The sequence below is a fragment of the Hypanus sabinus genome, chromosome X1 (assembly GCF_030144855.1).
Source record: "Hypanus sabinus isolate sHypSab1 chromosome X1, sHypSab1.hap1, whole genome shotgun sequence".
Taxonomy (NCBI): Eukaryota; Metazoa; Chordata; class Chondrichthyes; order Myliobatiformes; family Dasyatidae; genus Hypanus; species Hypanus sabinus.
The window spans coordinates 32127683-32148581 of record NC_082738.1 but is presented as its reverse complement, the minus strand read 5'-3'; the positions used below and the strand labels follow the sequence as shown (position 1 = coordinate 32148581).

At 51.0% G+C, this 20899-nt stretch overlaps 1 protein-coding gene across 5 annotated transcripts in view; it reads right to left on the bottom strand.

Moving 5' to 3' along the window:
- Positions 1 to 20899, bottom strand: part of LOC132384768 (rap guanine nucleotide exchange factor 3-like) — a 94415-nt gene that overhangs the window by 67402 nt on the left and 6114 nt on the right. For 2 of the 5 annotated variants that reach the window (XM_059956246.1, XM_059956243.1), the window contains exons 2-8: positions 7681 to 7731; positions 7209 to 7315; positions 5000 to 5121; positions 1947 to 2130; positions 1098 to 1182; positions 789 to 849; positions 150 to 226 (exon numbers count right to left, since the gene is read on the bottom strand). In XM_059956246.1, the coding sequence (XP_059812229.1) occupies positions 150 to 226; positions 789 to 849; positions 1098 to 1182; positions 1947 to 2130; positions 5000 to 5121; positions 7209 to 7315; positions 7681 to 7689 (645 nt within the window). In that variant the 5' untranslated portion in view covers positions 7690 to 7731. Of the gene's footprint in view, positions 1 to 149; positions 227 to 788; positions 850 to 1097; positions 1183 to 1946; positions 2131 to 4999; positions 5122 to 7208; positions 7316 to 7680; positions 7732 to 7984; positions 9234 to 12747; positions 13125 to 20899 lie in introns of those variants that run through there. The other 3 variants (XM_059956244.1, XM_059956242.1, XM_059956245.1) reach the window with 3 other exon arrangements.

The following is a 20899-nucleotide window of genomic DNA, read 5'->3' as shown; positions in this document are numbered from 1 at the left end:
AATTCTCCCCTGAAGACTGTGGTACTCCATACATTTGAGGAAGGGACAGGTGGATGCTTGGGGTAGTAAGTGAAAGTGGGGGAGGTAGAGAAGAGGACTTTGGTCACTGGATCAGAGCAATTGGTTGGGGAGGGGCTGAAAAGGCCTACCTTGTGGTGGGTGTACACATTGACAGATCCCTTCCAGATGATGTACCATGAAGTCCCGATCTCCCCCTGGCTGAACACTGAGAGACAGGAAGCAAAGGGTTAAGTTATTCCGGAGATGGGTCCTGGGATGTGAGGAGGGAGCAGGGAGGTTGGCAGAGGGAAGGAGGGGAGGGAGAGAGAAGGCAGAAGAGAGGAAGGGGAGAGGGAGGAAGGGAAGGGGAAAGAAAGAGGAAGGGGGAGGAGAGAGAGGGGGAAGGGGGAGAGATGAAGGAAGGGGAGGGGAGAGAGGGGAAGAGAGAAGGAGAAAGGGAGTGAAGGGGGAGGAGGGAGAGAGGAGAGAAGCAGAGAGAGTGAGAGAGAGAGGGAAGGGAGGATTGGACAGACTGAGACAGAGGAAGAGAGGAGGAGAGAGAAAGCAGGGAAAGGAGAGGGGGATGGGAAAGAGAGTATGAGAGATTGGAGAGGGGCAACAGTAAAGGAAGGGAGAGAGAGAAAAGGCAAGAGAGAGGTGGAGGAGAGACGGAAGGAAACACCGAAAAGGAAAGGAGATAATAGGTTGGAGAGAGGGGCAGAAAAGGTGGTGGGTGGGGGGGGGGGGAACCTGGGGATGAGGGGAAGGTCAGTGACACGAAAACTCACACACAGTGCCAGACGTCTGATAGCTCTCAAAGTGAACCACGGCCGCCAGCTGACGCCTCACCTAAAGCCAGAGAGACCAAGTTTAGAACCTTCTTCACCCTGACCATCACTCCCGCTCCTCACTCTCTCCTCATTGCTGTCACTCCCATGCCCTTCCGTCCTCAATGCCAATCCTTCTGCATCACCCCCTCCTTCCTTTTCTCCCCCTCCCTCCCTCCCCATCCTCCCTTACCACATCTCTACTAAGGTCCCCTCTTTTCCTCACCACCCCTCCCTCAGGGTAAGCCCCTGATGACACAAAATACATACTGTATGGGAAAGATGGAGTACGGCCTTGACATGAGTCAGCTCCTCAAAAATCATTTCCACATCTTCCGCTGTCCTCTGCGAGGGTCTGTGTCGGAAGCAAGGGGAAAGTCGGGGACGAGAAGAGAAGGAGGAAGAGAGAGGGAGGGAGAAACACCATCAGCATCCACACCTCTCACTCTTCATCTCTGAAACACCACGCCATCCCATCACACACTCCCAGAGTCAGACACAGAGTGAATCTCCCTCCACACCCTCCCATCACACACTCCCAGGGTCAGACACAGAGTGAATCTCCTTCCACACTGTCCCATCACACACTCCCAGGGTCAGACACAGAGTGAATCTCCCTCCACTCTGTCCCATCACACACTCCCAGGGTCAGAGACAGACTCAATCTCCCTCCACAATGTCACATCACACACTCCCAGGGTCAGACACAGAGTGAATCTCCTTCCACACTGTCCCATCACACACTCCCAAAGTCAGACACAGAGCAAATCTCCCTCCACACTGTCACATCACTCACTCCCAGGGTCAGACACAGAGTGAATCTCCTTCCACACTGTCCCATCACACTCTCCCAGTGTCAGACACAGAGTGAATCTCCCTCCACAGTGTCCCATCACACACTCCTGGGATCAGACACAGAGTGAATCTCCCTCCACACTGTCCCATCACACACTCCCGGGATCAGACACAGAGTGAATCTCCCTCCACACTGTCACATCACACACTGCCAGGGTCAGACACAGAGTGAATCTCCCTCCACACTATTCAATCACACACTGCCAGGGTCAGACACAGAGTGAATCTCCCTCCATACCGTCCCATCACATAGTCACCACTCACGATGTGCGGAGAGCAGCAGTGAGGACTGCCTCTTGCCCGTGGAGTGTGAGAAGGGAAAGTGCCTCGTTCAGTTCCTCATCTTCATCTTCCTCCCGATCCCCTGCAGCATCCTGGGTCCTTGCTGGGGTCTGTGTGAACTGGTAGAAGTGGTTGTCCCGGTCTTGGAATCTCTCCCTCGACTTTACTGCAGGATGGGAGGGTGCAGGTGTGGATCAGTGACCAAAATGGGAAGGCTTCGAGGGACAGAGCAGTTGTGAGGGTGGAGCACGGCGCTTTTGGAGGGGTGGTGAGGAGGAAGGGGCGGTAAAGAGGGAGCATCACACTGCAAGAGGTGCGGTAATTGGTAATTAGTTTATTAATGTCACACAGCACAGAGTTAGGCCCTTTGGCCCTACCATTTCATGCTGACCAAGGTTACCATCTAAGCCAGTGACCTCATAGTTTTATAAACTTCTATCAGCCTCCCAGCCTATCCAGCCTCTCCTTATAACTCAGGCTCTCCAGTCCCGGCAACTTTTGGTGAACTTTTCCGCACCCTCTCCAGCTTAATCCCATTCTTCCTGTAGCTGGCCGACCAGAGCCGAACATAATAGTCCAGTGTGGTGTCAGCAATGTGCTGTACAGTGGTAACATGACGTTCTAACTCCTGTACTGAAGATAGTGAGGAGCAGAGGCGTGTTGGGAAGGAGAGTATAGTATACATACTATAAGAACAGGGAGGCCACATTCCTACTTTACAGATCTTGGGTCAGAGCACAGCTGGAACACAGTTCTGGTCGCCACACCACAGGGAGACTGTGACAACGCCAGAGAGACAGCAGAGGAGATTCACCAGGACCTTGCCTGGGACGGAGTGTGCCAGTCGTGGGATAAGACTGGGTCCGTTCCCCCGGAGTGAAGGAGCCTGTGGTCCCTGACAGTATTACGTAATGAAGGCTGACAGGGCCGTTCAGAAGGCACGTCCAATACGTTTACCTTTATTAGTCTGGACATTGAGTTCAAGAGTCAGGAAGTTACGTTACAGCTTTATAAAACTGTTCAGGCTGCATCTGGAGTATTGCGTTCAGTTCCGCTCACCCCATTACAGGAAGGCTGTGGGGGATTTGGAGAGGGAGCAGAGGAGATTCACCGGGATGCTGTCTGGATTAGAGAGCGTAAGCTACAAGGAGAGGCTGGACAGACTTTGGTTGTTTTCTCTGGAGAGGCGGAGGCCGAGAGGAGACCTGACAGAGGTTTGTAAGATTATGACAGGCATAGATAGAGTAGGGAGCTGGTATCTCTTTCTCAGTGTTGAAATGTTTAATACCACAGTGTATGCACTTAAATTCAAAGGAGCTGGGCGGAGCAAGTGGTTTTACACATGATAATACCGTCAAGGTTGGTTGTAGGGGCAAATACGATGCAGGTCTGTAAGAGTCACATGGATGTGCAGAGAATAGAGGGCTGGTTAGGAGGGAGCACTGAGTAGGGAAAGAAGGAATGCCTCTCTGTGGGAGGGGCGGTGAGGAGGGGGCGCCGTGCTGTGGGAGGGGCGGTGAGGAGGGTGCGCCGTGCTGTGGGAGGGGCGGTGAGGAGGGTGCGCCCCGCTGTGGGAGGGGCGGTGATGAGGGAGCGCTGTGCTGTGGGAGGGACGGTGAGGAGGGAGCGCCGTGCTGTGGGAGGGTCGGTGAGGAGGGGGTGCCGTGCTGTGGGAGGGTCGGTGAGGAGGGAGCGCCGTGCTGTGGGAGGGTCGGTGAGGAGGGGGTGCCGTGCTGTGGGAGGGGCGGTGAGGAGGGTGCGCCGTGCTGTGGGAGGGGCGGTGAGGAGGGAGCGCTGTGCTGTGGGAGGGTCGGTGAGGAGGGAGTGCGGTGCTGTGGGAGGGGAGGTGAGGAGGGAGTGCCGTGCTGTGGGAGGGACGGTGAGGAGGGAGCGCCGTGCTGTGGGTGGGGAGGTGAGGAGGGAGTGCCGTGCTGTGGGAGGGACGGTGAGGGGGAGCGGAAGTTACAATTAAAATAAAGAGTGCAAAAGAGTAATAGTGAGGTAGTTTGTTCATCGTGACACTGTCACTGTCCCCTCAACCCCACCCCATTTCCGTTCCCGCCTCCCTCCCCTACACCCCTCTGCATTGCTCTGAGCTCCCTCCCTCCCCTACATCTCTCTCCGTCTCTGTCTCTCCCTATCCAACACCCCTCCCCATCTGTGTGACTCCTCTCTCTCTCTGTACTGTGAGATCCTTCCCTCCTCTCTAACCTTTCCAGTCTACTAAACCCATCCCGGTATCATTGATACCTCATTCCATCCCGTACAACCCTCCCCGTCTCTGTGACCTCCTCTTGGAACTACATCCCTTCTTATCTATCAGGTTTTGAGAGGATGCCATTCTATGAGAGGGGCAATGAGGAGGGAGCATCATGCTGTGGGAGGGGCGGTGAGGAGGGAGTGCCGTGCTGTGGGAGGGGCGGTGAGGAGGGAGCGCCGTGCTGTGGGAGGGTCGGTGAAGAGGGAGCGCCGTGCTGTGGGAGGGGCGGTGAGGAGGGAGCGCTGTGCTGTGGGAGGGGCGGTGAGGAGGGAGCGCCGTGCTGTGGGGGGAGGTGAGGAGGGAGCGCAGTGCTGTGGGAGGGTCGGTGAGGAGGGGGTGCCGTGCTGTGGGAGGGGCGGTGAGTAGGGGGCACTGTGCTGTGGGAGGGGCGGTGAGGAGGGAGCGCTGTGCTGTGGGAGGGGCGGTGAGGAGGGAGCGCCGTGCTGTGGGAGGGGTGGTGAGGAGGGAGTGCCGTGCTGTGGGAGGGACGGTGAGGGGGAGCGCCGTGCTGTGGGAGGGACGGTGAGGAGGGAGTGCCGTGCTGTGGGAGGGTCGGTGAGGAGGGAGTGCGGTGCTGTTGGAGGGGCGGTGAGGAGGGAGTACCATGCTGTGGGAGGGTCGGTGAGGAGGGAGCGCCGTGCTGTGGGAGGGGCGGTGAAGAGGGAGCACTGTGCTGTGGGAGGGACGGTGAGGAGGGAGTGCGGTGCTGTTGGAGGGGCGGTGAGGAGGGAACGCCGTGCTGCGGGAGAAGATGATGACGTAATGTAAAGCTCACCAGATTGCACCAACCCTTCCTCCATGAGCAGTTGCCACACGCCAGCTGCCTGGGTCCTGCAGCGCACCTGGGGGTTGTTCTGTAGTAAAGTGTCGACCATCTCCCGTCCTGAACAACACTGCCTGCAGATCAGAGACAGGAACGTCAGTCGCTACATCGCTCTCCCTCTGAAGAAGGAGGAATCTGATAGGAGGAGACAGTGGACCCATGGGAGCAGGAGCAACGGAGAGAGGTGATGGGTAGGTGAGGAGAAGATATGAGGTGAGATGAGAGTCAGAATGGGGAAAGGGAAAAGAGAGAAGTTGGAGGGGGAGAAATCTCCGGAAGTTAGAGAAATTGGTGTTGATGCTGTCAGATTGGAGACGAACCAGACGGAATTGGTGTTGCTCTTCCACTGCGTTTGGCCTCATTGTGGCCATAGAAGTTCAAATGGAAAAGGGAAGTCAAACTGAGATGGCAGCCACTGGGAAATTCAGCGTGTTGCGGCGGGCAGAGCAGCAGTCCCCCAAGCTACATCTGATCTCACCGATGTAGAGGAGTCTGTACAGGGAGCTCCGGATACAGTAGATAACCCTGAAGGACTCGCAGGTTGTGTGTCAACTCATCTCAAAGGACTGTTTGCGGTGAAGGAGGAGGTGAACGGGCAGGGGTAGCAGTTGTCTCACAATATGCAGGGACAAGTGCTAGGTGGGAGGTTAGTGGAGAGGAACGAGTGGAGAAGGGAGTCACGTAAAAAATTACACGTGCGTTGTTATATGACCTCCTTTAAAAATTAGATAGAGTATGTTTGCTACATCTTAGTAGCCAGCTGAAAGCATTGGAGAGTGAGGGGGTTGGGAAAAGAAGCACAAACTAAAGCAGCCAAAATATAAATAGATGGAAAATCTCAGCAAATCCTTTGTATATGTATCCTTGCTCATAGACTGAAGCACGTTACATGAACCAGGATTGCATTTTAGAACCCTGTCAATGCCTCATAATAAAATGTGGAAAACTGTTCAAACGGTGAAAATGTTATTAGCAAAAGACTAACAAATTTAGTTTTAGCATTAAATCCTACTTTCCTAATACACAAAGAACTAATCAGGTCAGTCAACATTTTTTCAAAATTTACACAAACATTAAAACAAACATTTTGTTGAATATAAATGGTGGCGACAAAAGTCTATTTCTTTCAGCGTATCCATTAAGATAATGGGCTTTTGTTAATGTAATGAGAGATACTGGGGAGCTTTGTACAAGAATTTAAGTCAAATAGAATGCTAAAAACAAATTGCCCTATTAAAAATACTTCATCTGTGCAGGAATTAAAAAATAAATACTGGGACAAAAGTATCCTTAAAATCTATGCTCCTTGTGCTAAAAATGTGCCCGGGTCCCCAAGATCTGGAACTGTCCCAGACCTCTCTGTTGTTTACCAGCACTGCACTTTCTCTGTAACTGTGACACTTTATTCTGCATTCTGTTATTGTTTTACCTTGTTCTACCTCAATACACTGTGTAATGATCTGATCTGTACGAACAGTATGTAAGACAAGATTTTCATCTCACCTCGGTACACGTGACAATAATAAACCAATTCCAAACCTTCAGCTGCCCGGGTCCCTGAGCTCTGGAACTCCCTCCCTACACCTTTCCATCCCGACTGATCTCCCCAACACAACCCTGCGTCACTCTCCCCACTCTGCCTCCACCTCCCTCTGTTTCTTCCATCGCTAATTCACCCTCATTGAGCTCCGGGGGAGTGGTGTAGATAGTTCCAAACATTCATTTTACTCTCCTTTCTGGTGTAGAAAGTCTGTCCCCTCATTCTGAGACTGGAACTCATGGTTGTAAAAAGAAACTTTTTCCCTGTCCCTCTCCCCTCCAATGAGATCTCCTCTCATTCTCCCGAACCCCAGAGAGTTCAGGACCCAGTCTGCTTGATCTCTCCCCACAGGGCAACCTCCTCTGTCTCAGGGATGGGTCTGGTGGAATCTCTATTGCACTCTCTCTGCGACCTCTCCCAGAGACTCTTCACCCCTTCAACTGCTAAGCCCTCCCCATCCCTGCCACTCCTGACCTCTCACCCTCAACCCCTCCCTGACTGACCTAATTCCTCCCAAACCCTCACCATCCACCTGCACTCACCCTGATCCCTGAAGCCCCATCGACCCTGCCCACCCAACAACCCCAGCCCCTCCCCGCATCCCACACAAACCCCACCTACCGCAGGGATTTGAGGTGCAGTCTCCGGTCGCGCATCAGCTCTGGGTTCACTGACAGGAGATGGGCTTGGAGCAGGAGACCAGCCTGGGTCACCTTCCCCCTCACGTCCTGTGGGGAGAAGAGAGATGAATATAGCACAGACACATCCCCCAGGGATATCTACATCCCCGAATCCTCAATTTCAGGAGGCATTTGGACCCCTGACCCCCCATTCTCAACTGTATCTGGAACTCCCAAATCTTTCCCAGGAGTATCCGAGACACCTTCCCCATTCCTGCGGGTATCCAGGACACCCTCCCAATCCGGGGCGTATCTGGGACAACCTCCCCATTCCCGGGTGTTTCTGGGAGTCCATTCCCATTCCCGGGGATATCTGCACACTGCTCCCCTTCCCAGTTAAACCTCAGCTCCCACCCTCCCAGCTTCCAGACAAGCGGGGGGGTTGTTCCCGATTCCTGACCTCACACACTCACCTCCTGCATCGGTCCATGGTCTTGTGGCAGGGAATGCTCTAGGAATGGACTCTGGAAGAGGAGACAGAGGTAGTTACTTTGTTTATGTGTGAGAGGGGGCAGGGGAAGAGAGGGGTGAGAGAGAGAGAGAGAGGTTGAATGAGGGGGAGAGAGGGGGCAGGGGAAGAGAGGGGTGAGAGAGAGAGAGAGGTTGAATGAGGGGGAGAGAGGGGGCAGGGGAAAGAGGAGGGGGAGTGAGAGGGGGCAGAGGAGGTGGAGAGAGGGGTAGAGAGGAGGAGGGGGAGGATTTTCCCTCGGCACTGACTCATCTCAGACTCTGGGAGCTTGGTGATCTTCAGACTCTACATATTCCCCCTCCTCTCCCCCCCCCCCCCCACTGCTGTGTACGTTAACAGACATTCCATCGGGGGGAGGGGGAGAATGACTGCTCTCCAACCACTCCTCCCTAACATTCCCGCCCCTGAAACCTGACCTTCCTGTGAGTCCCAGCCTCCAGGCAAGGTTGTACCATTTGTGGCTGTTACCAATAACCTTCTCGACGTCACTGACAAAACCGGTCTGGGAGCTACGTCAGACACACACACACACACACACACAAACACACACAAACATTAAAAAACTGACTCAGACAGAAGACACGCTCACACACTCCTGTGACTGGTGGGGTGCTCCAGGGGTCAGTATTGGGAATCTGGATGTGAATAGCAAGTTTGCTGATTGATGATACTAAATGAGGGTTTTGTTGATAGTGAAACAGGTGACAATGCGGTCTTGATCATTTAGGGAGACGGGCTGAGGAATGGCAAAAGGACTTCAACTTGGCTAAGTGTGTGATAATGGATTTTGGACTTTCAGACGTATAGAGTAAATGGCAGGGCACTGACGAGTGTTGTGGAACACAGGGACTTTGGAGTACAAATACACAGTTTATTTGGAGTGTTGGGAACAGTTTGGTCACCCTGTTTTAGGAAAGGCATTTAGGGTGCAGAACAGATCTACTAGACCAGAGTTATCGGGAGAGGCTGGCCAGGCTAGATCTTTATTCCTTGGAGTGTAGGAGAATGAGAGATGAACTCAGAGATGCATGGATAAAGTGGATGGTCCTCAGCATTGGGGAATCCAATGCTCGAGAGCACAAGTACAAGATAAGAGGGGATACGAAGGGTCTTGGCCTGAAAAGTCAACTGTGCTTCTTCCTATAGATGCTGCCTGGCCTGCTGTGTTCCACCAGCATTTTGTGTGTGTTGTTTGAATTTCCAGCATCTGCAGATTTCCTCGTGTTTAAGAGGGGAGATTTAAGAAAGAGACAGAGAAAGATGGAAACAGAAAGAGAGGGAGGGGGAGAGAGAGTGGGAGAGGGAGAGGGAAAAAAGCAGGAGGACATGATGCTTTCAAAGGCGACTTGCCTACCCTCACCCAATGATTACAACCTGAGATATCTGCGGAATCCAGAGGAACAACACCCACATCAGTTCCCAGTGACAGAGACCTTAATCAAAGCCATCTGGTGAAGCTCTGCACGTCACAATATACACTAGCCTTGATACAGACACACACACATTGGTCTCATCGAGTCCAGACAGGAACCAGTTTACAAAGATAATCTCTCAAGACACCAGCTCAGACTTATGGTATTATGCAGGAGTTCAGAGACATTTGCATGGAACAAAGGTCAAATTTCACAGAAAAATCATTACCAAAGTCCAGATATGTCACCATATACACCCTGAAATACACTTTCTTGCAGGCATACTCAACAAATACACAGCAGAAAGACACCAACAACAATAAAATCAATGAAAGACTGCACCAATGTGCAAAATTAAACAAGCCATGCAATAACAAACAAAAATAAGCAATAAACATCGAGAACATGAAATAAAGAGTCCATAAGTTGTGGAAACATTTCAATAATCGGGTAAGTGAAGTTGACTGAAGTTATGACAGAAAGATTAGAATGCAAAGAGGCAGATCAGGACTTTGCATACACTCCCGGGATCAGACAGAGAGTGTATCTCCCTCCACACCATCCCATCACACTCTCCCAGGGTCAGACACAGAGTGAATCTCCCTCCACACTGTCCCATCACACACTCCCGGGATCAGACACAGAGTGAATCTCCCTCCACACCGTCCCATCACACACTTCCAGGGTCAGACACAGAGTGAATCTCCCTCCAAACCGTCCCATCACACACTCCCAGGGTCAGACACAGAGTCAACCTCCCTCCACACTGTCCCATCATACACTCCCAGGGTCAAACACGGAGTGAATCTCCCTCCACACCGTCCCATCACACACTCCCAGGGTCAGACACAGAGTGAATCTCCCTCCACACTGTCCCATCACACACTCCAGGGGTCAGACACAGATTGAATCTCCCTCCACACTGTCCCATCACACACTCCCGGAGTCAGACACAGAGTGAATCTCCCTCCACACCATCCCATCACACTCTCCCAGGGTCAGACACAGAGTGAATCTCCCTCCACACCATCCCATCACACACTCCCGGGGTCAGACACAGAGTGAATCTCCCTCCACACCGTCCCATCACACACTCCCAGGGTCAGACACAGAGTGAATCTCCCTCCACACTGTCCCATCACACACTCCAGGGGTCAGACACAGATTGAATCTCCCTCCACACCATCCCATCACACACTCCCAGGGTCAGACAGAGTGAATCTCCATCTCCACTGTCCCAGCACACACTCCCACGGACAACCCAGGGTGAATCTCCCTCCATTCCGACCCATCACACTCTCCGAGGGTCAAACACACAGTGATTCTCCCTCCACATCGTCCTATCACACATTACCAGGGTCAGACACAGAGTGAAGCTGCGTCCGCACTGTCCCATCACACACTCCCAGGGTCAGACACAGAGTGAATCTCCCTCCACACCGTCCCATCACACACTCCCAGGGTCAGACACAGAGTGAATCTCCCTCCACACTGTCCCATCACACACTCCCGGGGTCAGACACAGATGGAATCTCCCTCCACAGCAACCCATCACACAATCCCAGGGACAGGCACAGAGTGAATCTCCCGCCACACCGTCTCGTCACACCACTCCAGGGCCAAATACAGAGTGAATCTCCCTCCACCCCGTCCCATCACACACTCCCAGGGTCAGACACAGAGTGAATCTCCCTCCACACCATCCCATCACACACTCCCAGGGTCAGACACAGAGTGAATTTCCTTCCACACTGACCCATCACACACTCCCGGGATCAGACACAGAGAGAATCTCCCTCCACACTGTCCCAACACACACTCCCGGGATCAGACACAGAGTGAATCTCCCTCCACACTGTCCCATCACACTCTCCCAGGGTCAGACACAGAGTGAATCTCCCTCCACACACTCCCAGGGTCAGACACAGAGTGAATCTCCCTCCACACTGTCCCATCACACACTCCCAGGGTCAGACACAGAGTGAATCTCCCTCCACACTGTCCAATCACACACTCCCGGAGTCAGACACAGAGTGAAGCTCCCTCCACACCGTCACATCACACACTCCCGGGATCAGACACAGAGTGAATCTCCCTCCACACTGTCCCATCACACACTCCCAGGGTCAGACACAGAGTGAATCTCCCTCCACACCATCCCATCACACACTCCCAGGGTCAGACACAGAGTGAATCTCCCTCCACACCGTCCCATCACACACTCCCGGGGTCAGACACAGATTGAATCACCCTCCACACTGTCCAATCACACACTCCCGGAGTGAAGCTCCCTCCGCACTGTCCCATCATACTCCTACACTTGGAGTATTGTGTTCAGTTCTGGTCACCTCATTACAGGAAGGATGTGGAAACTTTCGAGAGGGTGCAGAGGAGGTTTACAAGAATGCTGGATTAGAGAGCATGACTTGTGAGGAAAGGCTGAGCAAGTTAGGGTTTTTCTCTTTGGAGCAAAGGAGGATGAGAGGTGATGTGATAGAGGTGTACAACATGATAAGAGGCATAGATAGAATGGACAACCAGAGACTTTATCCCAGGGCAGAAATGGCTAATATGAGGGGACATAACTTTAAGGTGATTGGAGGAAAGTTTAAGGGGGATTTCAGAGGTACTCCAAATGCAGTCCGACCAATGCCTTAAAAAGCCTCAGCATTACATCTTTTCTTTTATATTTTAATCCTCTGGAAATGAATGCTAACATTGCATTTGCTTTCCTTACCATCGACTTAACCTGCAAGTTAACCTTTAGGGAATCTGCAGTCCCTTTACACCTACCATTTCTGAATTCACTCCCTCTTTAGAAAATAGTCCTTCTACCAAAGTGCATGACCACACACTTCACTGTACTATATTCCGTCTGCCACTTCTTTACTCATTCTCCCAGACTCGCTGCTTCCTTAACACTACCTGCCCTGCCACCTGTCTTTGTATCGTCCACAAACTGCAGATGATGCAGGGTGGGGAAGCAGTAAGAAGGAAGCACTGTGCTGTGGGAGGGATGGAGTGGGGAAGAGAGGGAGATAAAGGGGGGGTTAAAGAGAGGGACAAAGAGAGAGGGTTAAAAGAAGGAGGTAAAGAGAAGGGGAAAGGGAGAGAGGGGGAAGAGGGAAAGGAGGGTGGGAAAATGGTGAGAAAAAAGAGTGGGAAAAGAGAGGAAGAATGGGGGGATTAGAGAAGGGGGAAGAGAGAGGGGTAGAGGGGTGAGAGCAAGATGAAGAGAGGAGGTGACATGGGGAGAGGCAAAAATAGAGGGTATAGAGAGGGATGTAGAGAGGGGATAGAAGGGGATAGAGGGGGGATAGAGAGGATGATATAGGGGTCAGAGAGGGAGTGTTATGGGAATGGAGAGGGGGAACAGAGAGTGGGAGATAGAGGAGGCAAGAGGGGGCAGAGAGAAGGGGTGAAAGGGGTAGAGAATGAGGAATGAGAGGGGGAGAAAAGGAGGGTAAGGGTGAGCTAAAGAGGGAAATAGTGGGCAAAAGCTGAGTGAGACAGTGAGAGACTGAGGGACAGATGGAGAGGGTGAAAAAGAAAGAGAGGAGAGATGCAGGTTTGCCTGCTGTGATCAATCAACCATCTACCCATCTTAATCCTTGAACAGTGGCAATGGAGCCCCTCGAGGTTTGGAGACTGTACTTCTGAGCCCAAGGAATCTCCATTTCTCCCTGGATCCTTCACATGATGCTCCTGGTTTCCTGCCGGTAGCTTCTCTCTCCCTCTCTCTCTCTCTCTTTCTCGGCTCCCAGTTCCAGCACGTCCGGGAAACTCCTGTCATTCCTCTGGGAACAAATCTCCCATCACCCACGTCTGAGGCTTCGTCCCTCGCTGATTCCTGGTCTCCTAGTTCGACAGCTCGTTCATTGCCCGCTCCTCTCCAGCTGAGGTGACACGGCAGGACAGGCTTCACCTTGCATGTCCCGGCTGAGTAAATATTTGGAGAGTTCCTTGAGGGAGGGCGGGGAAGGAACGCGCGTGTGTGTGTGTGTGTGTGTGAGAGAGAGAGAGAGAGAGAGAGAGAGAGAGAGAGAGAGAGAGTGTGTGTGTGTGTGTGAGAGAGAGAGAGAGAGTGTGTGTGTGTGTGTGAGAGAGAGAGAGAGAGAGAGAGTGTGTGTGTGTGTGTACAGGGAAGAGACAATGGGAGTGAGTGAAAAGGAGTAGAGAGAGAGGGGGAGGGTGGGAAGGAGAGAGGGAGATCACAGAGAGAGCGAAATAAACAGAGAGAGGGGGAGGGGGACAAGGAAGAGATAATGGGGGAGAGTGAAAATGGAGAGAAAGGGGAGGGAGAAAAGGGGTAGTGAGGGAATCCCAGATCTGACCCATGAACGTTGGTTTGGACTCTCACTCACTCACCTCCCTCCCCTCCTCTTCCCTCCTCCACCTGTCACCTGAACCCCCTCTACTCCACCTTCCATCAAGAAGACCCCATCTCTCAGACTGTGGGTCTCCACCATGGAACAAAGTGGAGCCATCCCTTCCCCCGCCTTTCTGCTTCTCTCTCTCTCTGTCTTGTCTCATCCGCCATCAGATTTCTGAATAGTCCATGAATTCACCTCCTCTTTCTCTCCTGCTCTCTCTCTTTCTCTCTCTGCCGCTTTCATTTTTTCTCTCTCATTCTTTTCTTCTCTGTCTCTCTCATCCCTTTGCCTCCCCCTCTCCATCTTTATCAGCCTCTTTCTTTCCCTTTGTTCCTTTTTCCCTCCCTCCCCCTCTCTCTCACTGTTTCTCTGTTCCTTTCTCCCTCCCTCCCCCTCTCTCTCACTGTTTCTCTGTTCCTTTCTCCCTCCCTCCCCCTCTCTCTCACTGTTTCTCTGTTCCTTTCTTCCTCCCTCTCTCTCTGTCTTTCTCTCTCAGTCCTTTAGTCTCTATTTTTTACCTTTGTTCCATGCTCTGCTTCTGCTATTCTCTCTATATCTATCTCTCCATCTCTCTCTTGTACATTTCTCTCCTCCCTCCTATCTTCCTATGACTCTCTCTCCCCCCCCCCCCATATCTCTCTCCCTCTCTCATTTGGCGCTCTCTCCTTCACTTCTCCCTCTCTGCATTTGTGTTCCTTTCTCATTGACTCACTTTCTCACCGTCTGCCTGCTCTTCACCTTTGCCTGTCTCCCTCTCCTCTCTCTCATCTCTATCTCCCTCTATTTCTCTCTCCTCCTCAATGTCAACAAAGCAAAAGAGCTGGTCATTGACTTCAGGAACGGAGGAGTGAGGAGGTGCACATTCTCCCATCTGCATCAACAGTGCTGAGGTTGAGAGAGTTGAGAGCTTCAAGTTCCTAGGAGTGAACATCCCCAATAGCCTGTCCTGGTCCAACTAGATTACTATCACCTACCTCTACTTCCTTGGGAGACTAAAGAAATTCAGCATATTCCCATTGATCCTTACCAATTTTTACAAATGCAGCATTCTGTCTGGATACACAGTGGCTTAGTACGACAACTGCTCTGCCCGTGACCACAAGAAATGGCTGAGAGTTGTGGGCACAGCTCAGCACATCACAGGAACCAGCCCCTCCTCCATGGACTCTGTCTACACTTCTCACTGCCTCAGTAAAGCAGGCAGAATCATCTCAGACATTCTCTCTTCTCAAAGTTCAAAGTAAATTTATTACCAAAAGTACAGATATGTCACTATATACAACCCTGAGATTCATTTTCTTGTGAGCATGCTCAGTAAATCCAAGAAACACAACAGAATCAATGAAAAACTGCTCCCAACAGGATGGACAAATAACTAATGTGCAAATGACAACAAACTGTGCAAATACAAAAGAAGAGAAAAAGAAATAATAATAGTAAATGAATAAGCAATAGATATCGAGAATGAGATGAAGGGTCCTTGAAAGCGAGTTCATTGGTTATAGGAACATTTCAGTGATGGAGTGAGTGAAGTTGAGTGAGGCTATCTCCTTTGGTTCAAGAGCCTGATGGTTGAGGGGTAATAACTGTTCCTGAACCTGGTGGTGTGAGTCCTGAGGCTCCTGTACCTTCTTTCTGATGGCAGCAGTGAAGAAGACAGCATGTCCTGGGTGGTGGGGATCTTTGATGATTAATGGTGGGGAGGGTTTTACCTGTGATGGACTGAGCCGTATCCACTACCTTTTGTGGGATTTTTAATTCAAGGGCACTGATGTTTCCATACTAGCCTGTAATGCAACCAGTCAACATCTATAGAAGTTTGTCAAAGTTTTAGATGTCATGCCGTGTCTTCACAAACTTCTAAGGAAGTAGAAGTGTTGCCATGTTTTCTTTGTAATTACACAGGATGGGTCCTTTGAAATGATAACGCTGAGGAATTTAAAGTTGCTGACCCTCTCCACCTCTGATCCCCCAATGAGGACTGGATCACGGACCTCTGGTTTCCTCCCCATAGAGTCAATAATCAGCTCCTTGGTCTTGCTGACATTGAGAGAGAGGTTGTTGTCATGACAACACTCAGCCAGATTTTCAGTCTCCCTCCTGAATGCTGATTCATCACCACCTTTGATTCTGGCTGTGACAGTGGTGTCATCAGCAAACTTAAATATGGCATTGGAGCTGTGCTTAGCCTCACAGTCATAAGTGTAAAGTGAGTAGAGCAGGGGACTAAGCACACAGGCCTGTGCTGATGGAGATTGGGGAGATGTTGTTGCCAGTCTAAACTGACTGAGGTCTGCAAGTGAGGAAATCAAGGATCCAGTTGCACAAAGGGGTATTGAGGCCCAGGTCTTAAGCTTACTGATCAGATTTGAGGGGATGATGGTACTGAATGTTGAGCTGTAGTTGATAGAGAGCATCCTGATGTATGCATCTTTTCTGTCCAGATGTTCCAGGGTTGAGTGAAGAGCCAATGAGATGGCAACCGCTGTGGACCTATTGCCCTAGTAGGCAAATTGGAGTGGATCTAAGTCAGGCAGGCGTTAATATGTTTCATCAGCAACCTCTCAAATCACTTCATCACTGTGGATGTAAGTGCTACTGGATAATAGTTATTGAGGTGGGTTACCAGGTTCCTCTTGGGCACCAGTATAATCGAAGCCTGCTTGAAGCAGGTGGGTACCACAGTCTGCGGAAGCGAGAGGTTAAAGATCTCAGTGAACACTCTAGGCAGTTGATCAGAACAGGTCTTTAGTACTTTGCCAGGTACCCCATCCGGTTTGGATGGTTTTCGTGGGTTCACCCTCCTGAACACTGCTCGCACACCGGCTTCAGAGACTGAAATCACAGGATCGTCAGGAGATGTGGGAGCTCGTGAAGGCTCCTCCATGGAAGACATTGAGCTCCTCTGGGAGCAAAGCCCTGCTGTCTCCTCTGTTGCTTGACTTAACTTTGTAGAAGGTGATGGTATTCAAGCCCTGCCACGGCTGTCAAGCATCCCTTGTTGATTCAAGTTTAGTCCAGAGTTGCCACTTCACCCAAGAAATGGCTTTCCACAATTATACTGAGACCTCTTGTAACATTCTTGGTCGACAGACCTGAATGCTATTGATCTGGCTCTCAGAAGATTGTGGATCTCATGGTTTATCCAGGGAAGACTCTGAATGATTTTGTGGTGGCACACTCATCTACAACTGTTTTAATCAAAGTCTGTTACAACCATGGTGTATCCATTCAGATCCACTGATGAGTCCTTGAACACAGCCCCCCTCTGCCTCCTGCCACCACCTCTTTGTTGTCCTACTCTCTGGAGCTTTGCTCTTTAGCTTCTGCCTGTATACAGGTAGGAGAAGTGATTACACTCCCAAAATGTGGTCTGGGATGGAACGGTAGGTTTTCCTTATCATAGTATAGCAGTGATTGAGTGTGTTAGAAACATAGAAAACTACAGAAACATACAGGCCCTTTGGCTCACAATGCTGTGCCAAACATGTGCTTACCTTAGAAATGACTAGGGTTACCCATAGCCCTCTATTGTTCTAAGCTCCATGTACCTATCCAGGAGTCTCTTAAAAGACCCTATCGTATCCAATTGGGAACACTGATGCTGCAGTTTATATGCTGATAATAATTGGGCAGAGATTTCTTCAGACAAGCCTGATTGAAGTCCCTGACTATCAGTCGAAATGCATCGGAGTGGATTGTTTATTCTCTCCCCTCCCACTGGGCAGAAGATACAAAAACCTGAAAGCACGATCCACCAGCCTCAAGGACAGCTTCTACCCCACTGTTATCAGACTATTGTATGGTCCCCTAGTACAATAAAATTGACTCTTGACCTCACAATCTCCCACATTATGACCCTTGCACCTTATCATTTACCTGTACTGCACTTTCTCTGTAACTATGACACTTTATTCTGCATTCTGCTATTGTTTTACCTTGTTCTACCTCAATGCACTGTGTAATGATCTGATCTGTGTGAACAGTGTGTAAGACAAGCTTTTCAATGCATCTCGGTACATGTGACAATAATAAAACAATACCAATACTAAATCCCACACACACAGCAGGATCTCACAAACCAACCTCCTCCCAGGTATCGGTAGTAGAAGGAGGGGGAGCAAGCCTTTCTTGTTCACCCACAAGGTCCACAACCCAATCTTGTCTCAGCATCTCTCATCCCTCTGCTCCCACCAACGTGCTTTCCCTGGGAGAGAGGGAAATCCTGAGTTCAGCAGTGGAAAGCTGTGCAGCTCGAACACCCTCTAATAAAGTCAGCAGTGACACCACTATTGCTGGCAGGATCTCAGATGGTGCAGAGGAGGCATACAGGAGCAAGATAGATCAGCTGGTTGAGTACATTAGTTGAGTGGAATTGATTGTGGGCTTCAGGAACGGGAAGTTGAGAGAACACACACCAGTCCTCACTGAGGGATCAGCAGTGGAAAGGGTGAGCAGTTTCAAATTCCTGGGTGACAACATCTCTGAAAATCTAACCTGGTGATGCAGTTACAAAGAAGGCGTGGCAGCAGCTGTACTTCATTCGGAGTTTGAGAAGTTTTGATACATCACCAAAAAGTACTGCAAGTTTCCACAGGTGTATGATGGAGAGCATTCTGACTGGGTGCATCACCGTCTGGTGTGGAGTCTCCAGTGCAGAGGATCACAAGAGACTGCAGAGGGTTCTAGACCCAGTCAGCTCCATCACAGGCACAAACCTCCCCAACATTGAGGACAAGTTAAAGAGTCAGTGCCTCAAGAAGCAGGTGCCCATCCTCATAGGCCTTCACCATTTGGGCTATGCCCCCTTCTGGACGCCGGACGTACAGTGCCTCAAGAAGCAGCATCCAACATGAAGGACCCTCATCATCTAGGACAAACTCTCTTCTTAATACTACCATCAGGGAGGAGGTACAAGAACCTGAAGACACACACTCAGCATTTTAGGTACTGCTTCTTCACCTCCACCATTAGATTTCTGAATAGGTCATGAACCTAACTAATTATTTTGGTCTTACTGCTCTATTTATTTATTTAGAGGTACAGAGGGGAGACCTGACAGAGGTTTCTCAGATTATGACAGGTACAGATATCGAATGACAGCTGGTACTTTTCTACCCAGAGTGGAAATATCTAACACCACAGAGCACACATTTAAGGTAAGAGGGGGTAAATTCAAAGGAGGTGTATGGGGCAAGTTCCTTTTTTCTTTACACAGGGTGCCTGGAATGTACTGCAAGGAATGGAGACACGACAGAGGATGTTTAAGAGACTCTTAGCCATGTGTATGTACAAAGAATGGATGGATGTAGACATTGGGTAGGCAGAAAGGATTAGGCATTTAATTACTAGATTTAATTAGTTTGGCACAACATTTTGGTGAGGGCCTGTTCCTTTGCTGTACTGTTCCCTCACTGCCTCATCAACAGCACTGCACTCCCTCCTCAATGCCCCTCCAACAGCATGGTGCTCCCTCCTCACCATACCTCCAGGAAATGGAGTCCCAGGAGAGAATTAACACACCCCAACCCCCAGTGCTGGTCTCTCTCTGTATGAGGACTTGTGTCTCACAGGCCTCTACGACGAACATTGGTGCAGCGGCCACAATTAGTTTAACAGGAAGTCTGCGGTTTCCATCTCACTGACTCTCTCCTCACAGTACAGATTAACTTGACCTTGTCTCCCTCAATCCTCCCTCTATCTCTCATGCACTCTACTCTCTATCCTTCAATTGCTGTATGCCCACCCTCTGACTTTCTCCTTCTACTTTCCTGCATGCCCCTTTCCTTCTCGCTTCTTTTACCCCTTCTCCACTTTCCCTTCCTCTTTCTGCCCCCCTCCTCTCTCCCTCACCCACCTCTTTCCACTATCTAAAAATCTCCCCCACTCCACCACTCCCTCCTCCCTCCCAGGGTTTAAAGTTCCTCAGGAATTACAGAGCACCTGCTCATCAATCAGGGAGGTTCATAAAATGCAATAAAAAACTCCCGGAGACTGGAATTTGCCTCGAGTTTGGGTGAGACAGTCATCAAACTGTGTCGTGGCAAAACATCTGTCACCATCCCCAGTGAGTCACAAAAAGACACAGAGAATCTTCCTGTATACCAGACCACCGGGAGTGTGTGATGGGATAGTGTGGAGGGAGATTCACTCTGTGTCTCACCCCGGGAGTCTGTGATGGGACAGTGTGGAGGGAGATTCACTCTGTCTCTGACCCTGGGAGTGTGTGATGGGACGGTGTGGAGGGGGATTCACTCTGTGACTGACCCTGGGAGTGTGTGATGGGACGGTGTGGAGGGAGATACACTCTGTGTCTGACCCTGGGAGTGTGTGATGAGACAGTGTGGAGGGGGATTCACTCTGTGACTGACCCTGGGAGTGTGTGATGGGAGGGTGTGAAGGGAGATTCACTCTGTTTCTGACCCCGGGAGTGTGTGATGGGACTGTGTGGAGGGAGATTCACTCTGTTTCTGGCCCCGAGAGTGTGTGATGGGATAGTGTGGAGGGAGATTCACTCTGTGTCTCACCCCGGGAGTCTGTGATGGGAGAGTGTGGAGAGAGATTCACTCTGTGTCTGACCCCGGGAGAGTGTGATGGGACAGGGTGGAGGGTGATTCACTCTGTGTCTCACCCCGGGAGTCTGTGATGGGACAGTGTGGAGGGAGATTCACTCTGTGACTGACCCTGGGAGTGTGTGATGGGACGGTGTGGAGGGGGATTCACTCTGTGACTGACCCTGGGAGTGTGTGATGGGACGGTGTGGAGGGAGATACACTCTGTGTCTGACCCTGGGAGTGTGTGATGAGACAGTGTGGAGGGGGATTCACTCTGTGACTGACCCTGGGAGTGTGTGATGGGAGGGTGTGAAGGGAGATTCACTCTGTTTCTGACCCCGGGAGTGTGTGATGGGACTGTGTGGAGGGAGATTCACTCTGTTTCTGGCCCCGAGAGTGTGTGTTGGGAGAGTGTGGAGGGAGATTCACTCTGTGTCTGATCCTGGGAGTGTGTGATGGGACGGTGTGAAGGGAGATTCACTCTGTGTCTGACACTGGGAGTCTGTGATGGGACAGTGTGGAGGGAGATTCACTCTGTGTCTGACCCTGGGAGTGAGTGATGGGACAGTGTGGACGGAGATTCACTCTGTGACTGACCCTGGGAGTGTGTGATGAGACGGTGTGGAGGGAGATTCACTCTGTGTCTGACCCTGGGAATGTCTGATGGGACGGTGTGAAGGGAGATTCACTCTGTTTGTGACCCCAGGAGTGTGTGATGGGTCTGTGTGGAGGGAGATTCACTCTGTGTCTGACCCTGGGAATGTCTGATGGGACGGTGTGGAGGGAGTTTCACTCTGTGTCTGACCCTGGGATTGTGTGTTGGG